Source organism: Boleophthalmus pectinirostris, unplaced genomic scaffold (assembly GCF_026225935.1).
Source record: "Boleophthalmus pectinirostris isolate CB_2022bp ecotype Guang Dong unplaced genomic scaffold, ASM2622593v1 HiC_scaffold_1, whole genome shotgun sequence".
NCBI lineage: Eukaryota > Metazoa > Chordata > Actinopteri > Gobiiformes > Gobiidae > Boleophthalmus > Boleophthalmus pectinirostris.
Genome location: NW_026570970.1, coordinates 825,358 through 842,857, shown reverse-complemented (window position 1 = coordinate 842,857; position 17,500 = coordinate 825,358). Strand labels below are relative to the sequence as shown.

Genomic DNA, 17,500 nt, shown 5'->3' with positions numbered 1-17,500 from the left:
ACTAAACCAGGACTAAACCAGAACTAAACCAGGACTAAACCAGGTCTAAAGTTTGCATCGCTGCTTGGGCGTTCAGACTCAGACTCACAGGTTGTCGGTGTGATTCCTGCTCCCACAGATGAACGCTGTCGTTGTGTCCATGAACTCAGGACATTTTTGTACATCTCGGCTTTTTTTTGTTGCATAACTTTGGTCGTATTGGACCAAATATCACCGAAATGGACCAGTTTGTGTATTTTATGATGTATTTTTAATTTCTGTGTTTTTTTTTCCCAAGATCACATAAATTTAACGGTTTATAATCAAAATCCTCAGACCTGTGCTCCTTCAGTACATTTTTGTCCCGTTGACTTCCGTTTAAAATGCGTTTTTTTACTGGCATAATTTTTCCAACTTTTCTTTTTTTACTTTTTGATTTAATTTTTATTCTTTCACGCTGAAAACTTTTTTTTTGTTTTGTTTTAATGTCTTTTAATTTTTTTTTATATTTTTCTGTTTCTAAGATTGTATCAGTAGAAAAACATTTGTAAAGTTCAGACTGAAGGACACTAATTGCACAAATAAAATTACTTTACGTTTTATTTATTCGTGCACATAATTTGATACTTTTGCTGTCAGAAATGGAATTTAAGGGGTTAAAATGTCAAAATATTATATAATATTTAGTACCATATAAGTGGCTCCGGAGAAAAAGTCGCTCCAGCCAAAAAAAAAACATAAAAGTGGCACTTTTTTGTGGTAAATGTGTTTAATAAAGTGAGAGATCAGGAGCCGACATGTCGTGTGTGAAGTGAAGTTGTAGTAAAACCAACAGAAGAGAAGAACAGACTCCAACTCACTAAATCACTTCAGTTCTTCATCCTCGGTGTCACTTCTGAACAACTCGGCGCAGCTTCGGGTTTTCAGGGGAGTCCAGGCGCGGCGCTTCCTCCCGCCCAACGTCAAGTCGTGTTCTTCGTCCTCGGCTTTTCTCCTCCGTCCCTCACCAGTTTCTCTCTCACTCCAAACTTTCTTTCTGCTGCTCGATGTCCGTTTTGTTAGGTTTCCTCAAAAAAACATTCAGCGTGTTCTCTTAAAAATAACCACTGGAATCGATCAATTAAAATCAAAAAGAATTTATTCCCTAAACAATACAGTTCTAATCCAGAGCTCTGGGTCAGACTGTTGTCCTTAACTGCCCACGGACACAGACGTCTTAAATCAGGTGATCTGACGGCCTCTGAACCAACTTAACCCAGGTTTTATAGACATGAATATGAATATGCAAATAATATGTTGAACAGGTAACACCTTGAGTCTTCCCTGGAGTATCTCACAGGTGTCAAACATACGGCCCGGGGGCCAGATCCGGCCCTCCAAGACCTTTAATCTGGCCCTCGGCTGATTTTGTACTCAAATATTTGAGTGACATTTTCTATTAAAATGGTGTTAATTTTGTGTGGTGTTTATCACAGCAGCGTCTCCAGCGTCTCTGTACGTGGCCCCTCCCACCAGAGCAGCACAAATGAAGACTTGTCTCTTTCCAAACGCTCTTAAAGGACGATGGTTTTGACTGTTGACCGTGACACCCTCATCAGAAAAATGTCCAACATGAGAAAAGTGGAGCCGAGTGCAGGATTTTACAACAAAAATGGATTTATTCCTGTTTACAGACAAGTTCATGTTCAAACTTTGTGTTGAAATTGTATTTTTCTTAAAGTTTCAGGTTGTTCATAATATTATAATATTTTGTAAAAGAAAGAGTTCATCAGTTAAAAAAGATTTCTGTAATAGATTTGTGTTTCTCTGCACAAATATTTGAACTGATTGTTATTTTTGGGGTTTATATGACATGAGTTTTCTGATCCAGACACTTTGGATCAAAGTCGGTTGGACTCGACCCCCAGAACAAGATGAGTTTAACTCTCCTGCTGTAGGTTCAGGGAGTTTACAGCCGCCCAGTGTAAATCACCAGTTTGTTTAGTTTCGCACCAGGCCGAACCATCTCCACTGCTGCTGCTTTACAATGAAATTCTTTAAAAGGACACAACCTATAACTGCAAAACAAGACCTTAAAAGCAAACATGTTTCACACAGTGGAACCTTTAAACATACAGAAGATTTCAGTGGTTAAACAACTCAATGTGTAATAGTCAAACAAATATATAAATTCAATGTTTAATATGCACATGTGATGCACTCAACAAACTTCACCACTTGGTACAAGCTTCAGTTTTCAGCTGCAGATTTCACGACTTGCAGCAGGACGGAGGCTTTTCCTGCAGGAGACGAGCGCGACCAGAACCTCTCACCGCTTCAGGCTGAAAATTTGAATCTGTAAAGTCGCACCAGAGAAGAAATCACAGGAAACTCTGAAAAAAAGTGACACTTACAGTCCAAAAACTACAGTTTGTCTGATTAGAGCAGGAGAGTCAATGAAAACAGTGACACACAAAAGTTGGACAAAAATCTGAGCTGCATAAAAATATGGTGGTTCTTTTGTGGTGTTCGTTTTTGTCTCTCGGAGCAAAGGTGGGATTATTTTAAAAGCTGCTCGACGGAAAAGTTCTAAAGTTCATAAATGTGACCAAGAACTTTTTAAAAAACACAGAAGAAAGAAAATTTAGCACCACAACAAACAGATAAACATCTCCTCACGTCCAGCGAGCAGAAGAACCAAACTGTTTAAGACGTTTTTAGTTTAAAATATTAAATTTTATTTAAGTTATACATGAGGAGTTTATGTTAGAAATCCTTCACGGTGCAGATGATTTTACACACACGACTTTTATCTGCACCAAATATTCAGCTCCACATTTGATTTTCTAAAACTGTTTAATCTGAGTCTGAAACAGAAGTGACCATCGCTCAAACGTTCAGAGACGTTCTGACCTGGGAGAACGTTTCCGTCAGCTCCAAAGTGCAGCTCTGACTCTGGGATCATTCTCCTCCGAGTGTCACATTTTAAAGGAACCGAACTGAAGTCCGTCTGAACGTTTGACCGGTGCTCGACAAACCGAATCTCACCATGTCCTCCACAAACATCTCACCACCTCCTCCACAAACATCTCACCATGTCCTCCTCAAACATCTCACCACGTCCTCCTCAAACATCTCACCATGTCCTCCACAAACATCTCACCACGTCCTCCACAAACATCTCACCATGTCCTCCACAAACATCTCACCACCTCCTCCTCAAACATCTCACCATGTCCTCCTCAAACATCTCACCACGTCCTCCTCAAACATCTCACCACGTCCTCCTCAAACATGGTTCGATCATTCTTAGTGGAGACCCTCAGATGTTTCTTGGTGACCTTCAGCTCTTTCGTGGAGCCCCTCACATCTGCTGCGTGCTGTTCCCGTTCCACGTGTTGTTCTCGTCTTCGCTGTCCTCTTGCGTCCGGAGGCGGCAGATCTTTCCGTCTTTTTTGAAGTTTTTGGGCTGTTTCTCCAGACTCTGCTTCGTCAGACTCTCCCTGAGGAAACCAGACACTTTCACTTCACAAGCTCTTATTTTTATTCAGAAAAAACTCTGCGTCCTGTCTGCGGTTCTGTCCCCGGTTCTGTCTGCGGTTCTGTCTGTGGTTCTGTCTCGGTTCTGTCTGTGGTTCTGTCTCGGTTCTGTCTGTGGTTCTGTCTGTGGTTCTGTCTGTGGTTCTGTCTGTTCTGTCTGTTCTGTCTGTCTGTCTGGTTCTGTCTGCTGTCTGTGGTTCTGTCTGCGGTTCTGTCTGCGGTTCTGTCTGCGGTTCTGTCTGCGGTTCTGTCTGTCTGTCTGTCTGTCTCTGTCTGGTTCTGTCTGTACCTCTGCGTCCTGTCCCCGGTTCTGTTGGCGGTCCTGTCGGCGGTTCTGTTGGCGGCGGCGGTGGCGCCCCCTGTGGACGAGCCGGAGCCAAAGATGAAGGAGCTGAGGATCCTCCAGACGGCCAGCAGGGGGTAGAACAGAGTCCCCAGGAACGTCCAGAGAGAAGAAGAAGAAGGAGCCAGAGCAGAGGGAGGACGGCACGACTCCTGGAACAGCACACGACACGCTCACATAATACTGCAAATACTACTACTACTACTGCAAATACTACTGCAAATACTACTGCAAATACTACTACTACTACTACTACTACTACTGCTGTTGTTACAGTCCTGTTTGTGTACGTCGCACACATTAGATTTTAGTTTTAAAACAGGAAATCCAACATCAGAAAACAAAACCTTTCCTGATCCAAAAACAAAACAGAAAATCATGAAAGTCGAACATGTGGAACACAGAACCACGTGTAGAACGTTAAAGAGAACGTCACATGTTTCTACCGCGTCACACGTTTCTACACGTCACACGTTTCTACAGCGTCACACGTTTCTACAGCGTCTCACGTTTCTACAGCGTCACACGTTTCTACGCGTCACACGTTTCTACAGTCACACGTTTCTACAGCGTCACACGTTTCTACAGCGTCACACGTTTCTACAGCGTCACACGTTTCTACAGCGTCACACGTTTCTACAGCGTCACAGTTTCTACAGTCACACGTTTCTACAGCGTCACACGTTTCTACCGCGTCACACGTTTCTACAGCGTCACACGTTTCTACAGCGTCACACGTTTCTACAGCGTCACACGTTTCTACAGCGTCACACGTTTCTACAGCGTCACACGTTTCTACAGCGTCACACGTTTCTACAGCGTCACATGTCCAAATCCACCAACCTTCAGATCAGAGGACGAAAGCTCAACTCACTGAGCCTCTGTCACCCACTTCAACAGACTAACAGGAAGAGCTGTAGTAGTAGTATTTGTAGTATTTGTAGTACTTGTAGTATTTGTAGTATTTGTAGTATTAGTAGCATTAGTAGTATTAGTAGTACTTGTAGTACTTGTAGTAATTGTAGTAATTGTAGTACTTGTAGTATTTGTAGTATGTGTAGTACGTGTAGTACTTGTAGTACTTGTAGTACGTGTAGTACGTGTAGTACGTGTAGTACGTTGTAGTACGTGTAGTACGTGTAGTACGTGTAGTACGTGTAGTACTTGTAGTATGTGTAGTACGTGTAGTATGTGTAGTACGTGTAGTACGTGTAGTACGTGTAGTACGTGTAGTAGTACTTGTAGTAGTAGTACTGTAGTACGTGTAGTACGTGTAGTACGTGTAGTACGTTAGTAGTAGTATTTGTAGTATGTGTAGTATGTGTAGTACGTGTAGTACGTGTAGTACGTGTAGTACGTGTAGTAGTGTAGTATGTGTAGTACTTGTAGTACTTGTAGTACGTGTAGTACTTGTAGTACGTGTAGTACGTGTAGTACGTGTAGTACTTGTAGTACTTGTAGTACGTGTAGTACGTGTAGTATGTGTAGTACGTGTAGTATGTGTAGTACGTGTAGTACTTGTAGTACGTGTAGTACGTGTAGTACTCACAGGCAGTATAACGATGGAGGCGCTCGGGGCCAGTTCCAGCTCCGTCAGAGTCCGGTCCAGGTCTTGGGACGAGAACTCCCTCCGAGGAAACATGGTTGCCATGGTGAAGTTTCCGTACGCACTTCCTATCTCCTGTCACAATAAGAGCCCAGAGTCAAGTCTTTCACAATAAAACACACTTCCTATCTCCTGTCACAATAAGAGCCCAGAGTCAAGTCTTTCACAATAAAACACACTTCCTATCTCCTGTCACAATAAGAGCCCAGAGTCAGGCCTTTCACAATAATCAGTGTTGGGAAGTTTACTTTTAAAATGTAATCCCCTACAGATTACAGATTACACACACCAAAATGTAGTTTGTAACATGACTTAAAGTGAGTAATGTAATCTGATTACTTTGGATTACTTGATTTTCTCTGTAGAGAAACAAAGACGAGGAAATCTTCACATAAGAAGTTTTATCTGATAAAAGAAAATAAAAAGTCCAAACTTTACTGAACCAAATTAAAAATATTATTGATAGAAAACGAAGAAACACGTCACACAGCAGGATTTAGACCTGTTAAATCCTGGTTTAGTCCTGGTTTAGACCTGGTTTAGTCCTGGTTTAGTCCTGCTTTAGACCCGGTTTAGACCCGGTTTAGACCCGGTTTAGTCCCGGTTTAGTCCCGGTTTAGTCCCGGTTTAGTCCCGGTTTAGTCCTGGTTTAAACCTGGTTTAGTCCTGGTTTAGACCTGGTTTAGTCCTGGTTTAGTCCTGGTTCAGTCCTGGTTCAGTCCTGGTTTAGTCCTGGTTTAGTCCTCTGTGTAATCCATTTATTTTAACAAAGTAACTGTAATCCAATTACCACTCACTGAAACAGTAACTGTAACTGAATACAGTTACTCATCATTTGTACTCTGATTACTCCAGTACATGTAATCTGTTACTCCCCGACACTGACTATAAAATGTGTGTCACTCAACCTGTGGTTTTATTAAGATATTTTTTAAGTTCATCCCTAAACTGCGACAGCCCGAATATTTAACGTGTAAAATCCCAGGATGTTCCTCTACTACAGTCAGAAGGTTTTTATGGTTTTTATGGTTTTTATGGTTTTTATGGTTCCTCGTGGTGGTGGAGATGTTTGTACCTGCTGAGCGAAGTGCAGCACCTCCTTCAGGAGACTCTGAGCCGAGAACTGAGATGAGATGGACGATCCATCAGGAAGTCTGAACTGAAGACGAGCCACAGAGCTGAGAGCAAAGAGACAACATCTGAACATCTGATCATCTCCTCCACATCTACCATCACCTCCTCTCTCCTCGCTCCTCACCTCCTTTGCCTGAGCGCCTCCTCCTTCTTGTTCTCCTGCTGTTGGATTTGTGCCTGTGTTCGTGCTTCTTTTGCCGCCGCCTCCTCCTGGACGCTCCTGGAGTATCGAGCCGCTCTCTCCGCTCGGTCCTGGAACATCAACACATTTCAAATCAAACCTCCTGCTCCCACCTCAAACTTTTCTCCAAACTAAACACTTCAGACATAAAGCACGTCTACGGAGGAAAGTCAGAGCTGTTCTCCTCAGATCTTTCTCCATGTTCTAGTCGTTTCTTCTCTCTGACCCTCTGAAGTTGTAGTTGCAGCCTAGAGATGTATCACGTTTAAACTCTAAACTCTGTGTATTCTCATGTTTAAACTCTAAACTCTGTGTATTGTCACGTTTAAACTCTAAACTCTGTGTATTGTCACGTTTAAACTCTAAACTCTGTGTATTGTCACGTTTAAACTCTAAACTCTGTGTATTGTCACGTTTAAACTCTAAACTCTGTGTATTCTCATGTTTAAACTCTAAACTCTGTGTATTGTCACGTTTAAACTCTAAACTCTGTGTATTGTCACGTTTAAACTCTAAACTCTGTATTCTCACGTTTAAACTCTAAACTCTGTGTATTCTCATGTTTAAACTCTAAACTCTGTGTATTCTCATGTTTAAACTCTAAACTCTGTATTCTGGTATTTTGGTTTTAAAGATTCCAGTTCCTCTTTTCTTCTCAGTGATGTGGACTTGGATTTGTCGCTCAAGTGGTTTTTAGATTGATTCAGATTTTTTTTTTTTTTTTTTTACAAATTGCAGCGTATTTCTCTGTCTGTGTCTCTGTGTCTCTGTCTGTCTCTGTGTCTCTGTCTGTGTCTCTGTGTCTCTGTGTGTCTCTGTGTCTCTGTGTCTCTGTGTCTCTGTCTCTGTGTCTCTGTGTCTCTCTGTCTCTCTCTGTCTCCGTGTCTCTGTCTCTGTGTCTCTGTGTCTCTGTCTGTGTCTCTCTCTGTGTCTCTGTGTGTCTCTGTGTGTGTCTCTTTGTCTCTGTGTCTCTGTGTCTCCTTGTCTCTGTGTCTCTCTGTCTCCTTGTCTCTGTGTCTCTCTGTCTCCCTGTCTCCCTGTCTCCTTGTCTCTCTGTCTCCGTGTCTCCGTGTCTCCGTGTCTCCGTGTCTCCGTGTCTGTGTCTCCGTGTCTCCGTGTCTCTCTGTCTCTGTGTCTCTGTGTCTCCTTGTCTCTCTGTCTCTGTGTCTCTGTGTCTCTGTGTCTCTGTGTCTCTGTGTCTCCGTGTCTCCGTGTCTCCGTGTCTCTCCGTGTCTCCCTGTCTCCCTGTCTCTGTGTCTCTGTGTCTCTGTGTCTCTGTGTCTCCTTGTCTCTCTGTCTCTGTGTGTCTCTGTGTCTCCCTGTCTCTCTGTCTCTGTGTCTCTGTGTCTCTGTGTCTCTGTGTCTGTGTCTCCGTGTCTCCGTGTCTCCGTGTCTCCGTGTCTGTGTCTCCGTGTCTCCGTGTCTCTGTGTCTCTGTGTCTCTGTGTCTCTGTGTCTCTGTGTCTCTGTGTCTCTGTCTCCCTGTCTCCCTGTCTCCGTGTCTCCGTGTCTCCGTGTCTCCGTGTCTCCGTGTCTCCGTGTCTCCCTGTCTCTCTGTCTCTGTGTCTCTGTGTCTCTGTGTCTCTGTGTCTCTGTGTCTCTGTGTCTCTGTGTCTCCGTGTCTCCGTGTCTCTGTCTCCCTGTCTCCGTGTCTCTGTGTCTCTGTGTCTCTGTGTCTCTGTGTCTCTGTGTCTCTGTGTCTCTGTGTCTCCGTGTGTCTCCGTGTCTCCGTGTCTCCGTGTCTCCGTGTCTCTCTGTCTCTGTGTCTCTGTGTCTCTGTGTCTCTGTGTCTCTGTGTCTCTGTCTCCGTGTCTCCGTGTCTCCGTGTCTCTCTGTCTCTCTGTCTCTCTGTCTCTGTGTCTCCGTGTCTCCGTGTCTCCGTGTCTCTCTGTCTCTCTGTCTCTGTGTCTCTGTGTCTCTCTGTCTCTCTGTCTCTGTGTCTCTGTGTCTCTGTCTCCGTGTCTCCGTGTCTCCGTGTCTCCGTGTCTCTGTGTCTCTGTGTCTCCGTGTCTCTGTCTCTCTGTCTCTCTGTCTCTGTGTCTCTGTGTCTCTGTCTCCGTGTCTCCGTGTCTCCGTGTCTCCGTGTCTCTCTGTCTCTCTGTCTCTGTGTCTCTGTGTCTCTCTGTCTCTGTGTCTCTGTGTCTCTGTGTCTCTGTCTCCGTGTCTCCGTGTCTCCGTGTCTCTGTGTCTCTGTGTCTCTGTGTCTCCGTGTCTCCGTGTCTCTGTGTCTCTGTGTCTCTGTGTCTCTGTGTCTCCGTGTCTCCGTGTCTCTGTCTCCGTGTCTCTGTCTCTGTGTGTCTCCGTGTCTCCGTGTCTCCGTGTCTCTGTGTCTCCGTGTCTCCGTCTCCGTGTCTCCGTGTCTCCGTGTCTCCGTGTCTGTCTCCGTGTCTCGTGTCTCTGTCTCGTGTCTCTGTGTCTCTGTCTCTGTGTCTCTGTCTCCGTGTCTCTGTGTCTCTCTGTGTCTCCGTGTCTCTGTGTCTCTCTGTCTCCGTGTCTCTCTGTGTCTCTGTGTCTCTCTGTCTCCGTGTCTCCGTGTCTCACCAGTGCGATCTGTTGTCGGACTCTCTCTCTCGCTGCTCTCTCTTCTTCCTTCTCTTTCTGTCGTTCTTCTAAAAGTCTTTTGGTTTGATCTTCTTCCTGTTTCCTCTTAAAATCCTGCAGCTCTTTGCCCAGTTTACGCCGTTCAAGTTCACCTTTCGTCTCACCCTGAAAAGACAAACTCAAGTCACCCTGAAAAAACAAACTCAAGTCACCCTGAAAAAACAAACTCAAGTCACCCTGAAAAACAAACTCAAGTCACCCTGAAAAAACAAACTCAAGTCACCCTGAAAAAACTGAGGATTTTTAAATGAACTCGAGTAAATCTGAGCCTGTTTTCCCATTTTTCAAAGAAATATAAGATCTTAAACTTACATACAGTTGTGTTAATTTAAAAATCAAACCCAGAGTGAGTAAAATAGTGAGTAAGAGTTCACCTCGGGGGTTTTCCTCTGCTCGGCTCGCTCCTCCACAGAACTGAAACACAACACAAACACAAACACACATGACACCAATATTTTACACTTTTCATGAGTTCCGATTCAAAAGACACGGGGAGAACAAGCAAACTCCACAGAGCCGGACCGGAGCCGGACCGGAGCCGGACCGGAGCCGGACCGGAGCCGGACCGGAGCCGGACCGGAGCCGGACCGGAGGAGGGCTAACCACTCTGCCACTGTCCGCACCTGGACTTTTCCTGCGCTGGACTCGGAGCCACAGCCGAAGACGAGAACGAGGACGAGGACGAGGCCACTGTAAAGAAACGTGAAAGAAATTAGAGTCCGACCGATATGGATTTTGTTGTTGCTGATATAAAACCGATATACTGGGAGTTGGAGCTGCCGATATAATCACCGATATATTTAGTGATGTAAAAATTCACTGTAAATCTTGAATTGTTTAAAAAAAAACTTAGGTTTGGCTCTGGTGGTTTTTAAACTGGGTTTATTTAGGCAACATTTATTGTTATTTTGCCTCTTTACATGAAATGTCATAGGACTAAACCAGGTCTAAACCAGGTCTAAACCAGGTCTAAACCAGGTCTAAACCAGGTCTAAACCAGGACTGAACCAGGACTAAACCAGGACTAAACCAGGACTACAACAGATCTAAACCATGTGTAAAACAGGACTAAACCAGAACTTAACCAGGACTGAGTGTCGGGACTCGGTCTCTGTCTCTCTCCGTCTCTCGACCCCAAGATTAGTCCTGGTTTATTTATTTTATGCTGAATATATTTATGCACGTTTTTCCTCTCCTATGCACACGCAGATTTTTTCGTTTTGAGCCGCTGTCAAACTACCACGAGTCTGCACGCGACATGAAGAGAAAAAAAGTGAGAGAAAGAGAAAACACGACTCCCAATCCCAATGAGGATCAGGCTCCCCTCGTTCGCTTCAAAGAGCCGGATCTAAGAACCGTTTCGTTCGCGGCCGATCCAGCACGAGTAAATAAACAATCGCTATTAGCCTTTAGCCGTAAATGCTGCACACCGCGGTAATTAATTATATGCGCAAATGTAACCGTTGACACGCCTATTCACAGCTCATTTACATCAATGCAGCTCCAGGAACAAATATACGAACAATATAATCACTTTACAACAGACCAATAGCCGATATACTTGCTGTTGATAATATCGGCCAACCGATATATCGGTCGGGCTCTAAAAGAAATGACTCAAAACTCACAAATACACCAGGACTAAACCAGGACTAAACCAGAACTAAACCAGGTCTAAACCAGGTCTAAACCAGGTCTAAACCAGGTCTAAACCAGGACTAAACCAGAACTAAACCAGGTCTAAACCAGGACTAAACCAGGACTAAACCAGGACTAAACCAGGACTAAACCAGAACTAAACCAGGTCTAAACCAGGTCTAAACCAGGACTAAACCAGGACTAAACCAGAACTAAACCAGAACTAAACCAGGACTAAACCAGGACTAAACCAGGACTAAACCAGGACTAAACCAAGACTAAACCAGGACTAAACCAGAACTAAACCAGGACTTACCCGGAGCCGCTGGAGTCTCTGGAGTTTGTGATGGACTCTGGTTTGAAGAGGTGGAGGGTTGGACAGCGCCACCTGCAGTCTGCCCCCGGTGCATCTGCTCAAGAAAACAACAGAGTCACACGAGGGACCTGACACACACAGGGAGGGACCTGACACACACAGGGAGGGACCTGACACACACAAGAGGACACCTGACACACACAGGGAGGGACCTGACACACACACACACCTGACACACACAGGGAGGGACCTGACACACACAGGGACACCTGACACACAGGACACACAGAGGACACCTGACACACACAGGGAGGGACCTGACACACACAAGAGGACACCTGACACACACAGGGAGGGACCTGACACACACTGACACACACTGGGAGGGACCTGACACACACTGGGAGGGACCTGACACACAAGAGGAGGGACCTGACACACACGGGGAGGGACCTGACACACTGGGGGGAGGAAGGACCTGACACACACTGGGGGGAGGGACCTGACACACATTGGGGGAAGGAGGGACTTGACACACACGGGGAGGGACCTGACACACTGGGGGGAGGAGGGACCTGACACACACTAGGGGGAGGAGGGACCTGACACACACTGGGGGGAGGAGGGACCTGACACACACTGGGAGGAGGAGGGACCTGACACACACTGGGGGAGGAGGAGGGACCTGACACACACTGGGAGGAGGAGGGACCTGACACACACTGGGGGGAAGAGGGACCTGACACACACTGGGGGGAGGAGGGACCTGACACACACTGGAGGGAGGAGGGACCTGACACACACTGGGAGGGAGGAGGGACCTGACACACACTGGGAGGGAGGAGGGACCTGACACACACTGGGGGGAGGGACCTGACACACACTGGGGGAGGGATCTGACACACACTGGGAGGGACCTGACACACACTGGGAGGAGGGACCTGACACACACTGGGAGGAGGGGGACCTGACACACACTGGGGGAGGAGGGACCTGACACACACACTGGGAGGAGGAGGGACCTGACACACACTGGGAGGAGGGAAGGGACCTGACACACACTGGGGGGAGGGACCTGACACACACTGGGAGGGAGGAGGGACCTGACACACTGGGGGGGGGAGGGGGCGGGGTCTGACCTGTTTGACCGTCTGGATCTTGGACACCAGGTCGGGGGCGGAGATGGAGCTGGCGATGACCTCGAGAGGAACCCCACTGTCCCCGATGAAGAAACTCGACGGAACACACACCACCGGATCTGACACGGTCAAGGACTAAACCAGGACTAAACCAGGACTAAACCATAAAACCAGGACTAAACCAGGACTAAACCAGGACTAAACCAGGACTAAACCAGGTTCTAAACCAGGACTAAACCAGGACTAAACCAGGACTAAACCAGTTCTAAACCAGGTCTAAACCAGGTCTAAACCAGGACTAAACCAGGACTAAACCAGGACTAAACCAGGTCTAAACCAGGACTAAACCAGGACTAAACCAGGACTAAACCAGGACTAAACCAGGACTAAAACCAGGACTAAACCAGGACTAAACCAGGACTAAACCAGGACTAAACCAGGACTAAACAGGGTCTAAACAGGGTCTAAACTGGGTCAAAACCAGGTCTAAACCAGGTCTAAACCAGGATTAACCAGGTCTAAACTGGGTCTAAACCAGGTCTAAACCAGGTCTAAACCAGGACTAAACCAGGACTAAACCAGGACTAAACCAGGACTAAACCAGGACTAAACCAGGACTAAACCAGGACTAAACTGGGTCAAAACCAGGTCTAAACCAGGACTAAACTGGGTCTAAACCGGGTCTAAACCAGGTCTAAACCAGGACCAAATCAGGTCTGAACCAGGACTAAACCAGGACTAAACCAGGTCTAAACCAGGACCAAATCAGGTCTGAACCAGGACTAAACCAGGACTAAACCAGGAATGAACTAGGACAAAACCAGGACTAAACCAGGACTAAACCAGGTCTAAACCGGGTCAAAACCAGGTCTAAACCAGGTCTAAACCAGGTCTAAGCCAGGACTAAACTGGGTCTAAACCAGGACTAAACTGGGTCTAAACCGGGTCTAAACCAGGTCTAAACCAGGACCAAATCAGGTCTGAACCAGGACTAAACCAGGTCTAAACCAGGACTAAACCAGGACCAAATCAGGTCTGAACCAGGACTAAACCAGGTCTAAACCAGGTCTAAACCAGGACTAAACCAGGACTAAACCAGGACTGTAATATAACACAACACTACGGCCTGTAGGGGGCGTCAGAGTTCTGACAGCAGGATACAGATCTGGGAGAACTGTCCACACGCCTCACTGTGGAGAGACGAGAAAAACACAAAATAAAACACAAAAAAACACAAAATAACACAAACTCAAACTGTTTCAAAAGCAACAATAAAGCTCCAGATCTAAAGCAGGACTAGAACAGGTCTAATCTAGAGCTAAAGAAAGAAGCGGAACAGAAACACCAGGATCATGTGGAGCGGCTCTCGGTCTAAATCATGCAGATCTAGTCCACGAGGGTTTGGGGTTAGACGTCGTTATGAAACTTAGACTCTGGATCTGTGTTTTCCAAAGACTGGGTCACGGCCCAAGAGATTTTTTTTTTGTGTCGCCTTGTCACGATGCAGTTTACATTTACTGTATTTCCCGGACTACACGTGGCTCCAGAGTTTAAGTCGCTCCAGACAAAAAATGCAGAATGAAGAAGAAAAAAAAAACATATACAAGTGTCACTTTTTGTGGGAAATGTATTGCATAAAATCAGAGAGCAGGAGCAGACATTTCCTGTGTAAAGTCAAGTTGTAGTGGGACTAAATCCAGCAGAATCTGTGTGTCATTCGTTCATTTGTTTTTCAATATAAAACCAAAAATAAGAAAAATGAAAAAATAACAGTTTTCTTCGTTATTTGTCTCCAAAACCAAAATGAAAAAACAGAGAACGATTCATTTTTTTCAGTTTTCGATTTTGTGTTTAAATGAAGAATGGAAAAAACGGATAACGACTGTTTTCCGTTTACATGACTTCCGTGACTGAGATGCTGGACTTTTGCACCGCGTACGGACTGAACCAGGACTGATCCAGGTCCAAGAACAGAGCGGGACCAGAGCGGGACCAGAGCGGGACCAGAGCGGGACCAGAGCGGGACCAGAGCGGGACTCCGAGCTTTGACTCCGAGCCTCAAGCCTCAGCTTCGAGCCTCCGGTCTGGTCCCGGTCTGGTCCTGGTCTTGTCTTGATCTCAGGCCTGTTCTGGTCCCGGTCTGGTCCCAGTCTCAGTAGTGCTCTGGTTCCGGTCTGGTCCCGGACCTGGTCCATTTGAACCAAAAGCTCTTAGTTCGGTTCATTTTCGTTGGTGTGAAAGAGTCAGTTTGATGCTTTGCTCCACCTCAGAACCAGTCGTGGTTCTTGAGTGTGGAGGACCAGAGCAGCCCGTCCGGACCTGTAGTCCACAGAACATTCTCACTTTCCCCGCACGGAACCAGCGCACAGACAATGACACGGAACCACTCGGACCGTTGGTCTCGGTCCCGGTCTCCGGTCTCGGTCCCGGTCTCGGTCCCGGTCTCGGTCCCGGTCTCGGTCCCGGTCTCGGTCCCGGTCTCGGTCCCGGTCTCAGTCCCGGTCTCGGTCCCGGTCTCAGTCCCGGTCTCAGTCCCGGTCTCGGTCCCGGTCGGGGGCGCGTGCGGGTCGTGGGGAGGGAGTTTACCTCTTGTCGTGCAGTTTGATGGCCACACAGTCCCGCGCCGCCTCCGTCACGCCCGGGTCGTCCCAGGTGGACAGCAGCTCCCTGGACTGAGCATCGTCTCCTGGAACCAGACAAGAACAAGATTCAAGAACACGAGTCGCAGAGCGCGATTCGAGAGCGAGATTCAACAGCACGAGTCAAGAGCAGTATGATTCAACAGCACGATTTGAGAGCACGAGTCGAAAGCACGATTCGAAAGCACGATACCAAAAGTTCAAACTCGATGTCAAAACCGAGGAATACATTCAATACTCAATACAAATTCAAATGTTTATAAAACTCTTTCTACGGGGCCTAAACCAGGACTAAACCAAGACTAAACCAGGACTAGGGCCAAGGTTCCATTTGTTTTTAAATGGGGATGCACTGAAATGAAAATCTGTGGCCAAAACCAAAACTGAATCAAAATGAAATGCTTGGCTGAATACTGAAACCAGAACCGAATATCAGCTGCAGCTGTTCAGGTTTATATATAGTCTAATAGTCTAGAATACATTTGTAGACATGTTTTTAAAAGAAAGCCGATGTTTATTTAATATTCTTTAAATATTCCCGTAGCCTTTCCAGTAAGTTTACCAGTCAGTTTTTCATTCATATTAGGCTGAGCTTCAAACAAAACAACAATTCTACAAAAAACTTAAGTGCATTAAAGTGAAAAACCCACATGAAGGAATGACACAAGTCTGCAGAGCCACAGTGGACAGGCTCAAGATGAAGGCTCAAGGAAAGAATAAGACGTACACTTATAAAAAATAATAATAATAAAAATAATAATACTAAGTGTGTGTTTGTAATCTCATTCAAATACAGTGAATAAAGTCACTCCCAAACACAGAGTGAATCTGCGCTGAGCGTCAGTGAGGACTGTGACAGACACAGGTTTATCAGGTTTATCTGCGTCTCGTCTCCTGCTCCGCTCTGTTTTTATCTCCTTAAACTCCCGGAGGAGCGTGAACCATAACAGGACACACATCTGTCTCACTATTTAACAGATATTTCTGCCGCTGGACTTATTTTCTCTGCTCCACGTGTAAACAAACGGTGCCGTGTGATGACGTCATGGCGGCTCGGGTCGGTTCTGCAGGTGTGAGAGCGGAACATAGAACCACAAGTGAGAAGAGCGCGGTTCTACTGCACCGTTACATCTGCACACTGCCGGCGTTTTAAACAAGGATTTAAAGAAAATTATATTTTTACATTTGGCACAATTTGTTTAAAGTTAATTTGACAGAAAAACAAAGACAAAACAAAAGCACTTTATGGTTTCCAAATATTACTGCTCTAATATGAACAGGGCAAGCAGATTTTCTAAAATAAAATAAAATTAAATAACAAATCAATTATAATAAATTAAATTAAATAAAAATAATTTAAATTAAATTAAATAGGAAAAGAGCGTGTAACATTGTACATTCTCGTGTCAGTCATAATCTGAGGGACTTCTGACACTGACTTTTTTTTAATTTTTTTTTTATGTTCATTCACAAACACAAATTTCTGTATTTTGCCTAAACAAATGGCAGTTTTTGCTCCTCTTTACTGTCATAGACCTGGTTTAGACCTGGTTTAGACCTGGTTTAGACCTGGTTTAGACCTGGTTTAGTCCTGGTTTAGACCTGGTTTAGTCCTGGTTTAGTCTGGTTTAGACCTGGTTTAGACCTGGTTTAGACCTGGTTTAGATCAGATTGGTCCAAACACTGGGACATTTCTTGTATAAACTGGGACAAATCAGTGGTTTTGTATAAATCTGCTGGGACAGGGGACACAGGCTCAGGACTGGGACTGTCCCAGATAAACAGGGACGTGTGGACACTCTAAATATGAGACATTTTTAGGGCCGTCCTGTCCCTGTCTCTGTCTCTGTCTGTCTCTTTCAAACTCGGTATTATCCTGGACATGGACATTCCGCGGGTATGTCCTCCTCTGCAGCTGTGAGACAGTCCACCCTGTCCCCTGGTCCCGCTGTCACCGCGGTCCTGGTCCTGGTCCCGGTCCTGGTCCTGGACTCGGGGGAGTCTCGGTTTGTTTTGGTGTTAGCCGCAGCTCGTTAGCCGCTGGAGCTAACGCTAAAGCTCGGTGTTTCCGGGTTGTTTTTGGTTTAATTATTTCAGTCAGAAGCGCTGAAGACCGGGACGGACTCTTATTGTCCTTTTATAACATTTATATGAGCTGCGTTTCTGAAAACATCTTTATTTATTAAATATCCAATGAAACGCAGAGGCTCTGTGGGGCTGAAGCTAACAGGCTAAAGCTAACAGGCTAAAGCCGCGTCATGAAATCGTGACTCGTACAAACCTGTGATGACCACAACAAACACCAGACTGCGCCGTTTGGCCTCGTTTATCGCGTCGGGAATCGAACCCTCGAACCAGTTCATGATGACGAGATAAAGCTGCAGCTGAGCGCAGCCGAACTGATCC

The 17,500-nt window shown here is 45.8% G+C and overlaps 1 protein-coding gene across 1 annotated transcript in view; it reads right to left on the bottom strand.

Moving 5' to 3' along the window:
* Nucleotides 1-2,672: 2,672 nt before the first annotated feature.
* ubxn4 (UBX domain protein 4) overlaps nucleotides 2,673-17,500 on the bottom strand; it is a 14,896-nt gene continuing 68 nt past the window's right edge. The window contains exons 1-13 of the mRNA XM_055152109.1: nucleotides 17,376-17,500; nucleotides 15,042-15,141; nucleotides 13,617-13,645; nucleotides 12,456-12,574; nucleotides 11,317-11,410; nucleotides 9,986-10,052; nucleotides 9,737-9,776; nucleotides 9,303-9,467; nucleotides 6,706-6,833; nucleotides 6,523-6,625; nucleotides 5,391-5,522; nucleotides 3,788-3,993; nucleotides 2,673-3,461 (exon numbers count right to left, since the gene is read on the bottom strand). The exon at nucleotides 17,376-17,500 is cut by the window's right edge and continues 68 nt beyond it. Coding sequence (XP_055008084.1) covers nucleotides 3,323-3,461; nucleotides 3,788-3,993; nucleotides 5,391-5,522; nucleotides 6,523-6,625; nucleotides 6,706-6,833; nucleotides 9,303-9,467; nucleotides 9,737-9,776; nucleotides 9,986-10,052; nucleotides 11,317-11,410; nucleotides 12,456-12,574; nucleotides 13,617-13,645; nucleotides 15,042-15,141; nucleotides 17,376-17,457 — 1,404 coding nt within the window. The 5' untranslated portion in view covers nucleotides 17,458-17,500 and the 3' untranslated portion in view covers nucleotides 2,673-3,322. The remainder of the gene's footprint in view (nucleotides 3,462-3,787; nucleotides 3,994-5,390; nucleotides 5,523-6,522; nucleotides 6,626-6,705; nucleotides 6,834-9,302; nucleotides 9,468-9,736; nucleotides 9,777-9,985; nucleotides 10,053-11,316; nucleotides 11,411-12,455; nucleotides 12,575-13,616; nucleotides 13,646-15,041; nucleotides 15,142-17,375) is intronic.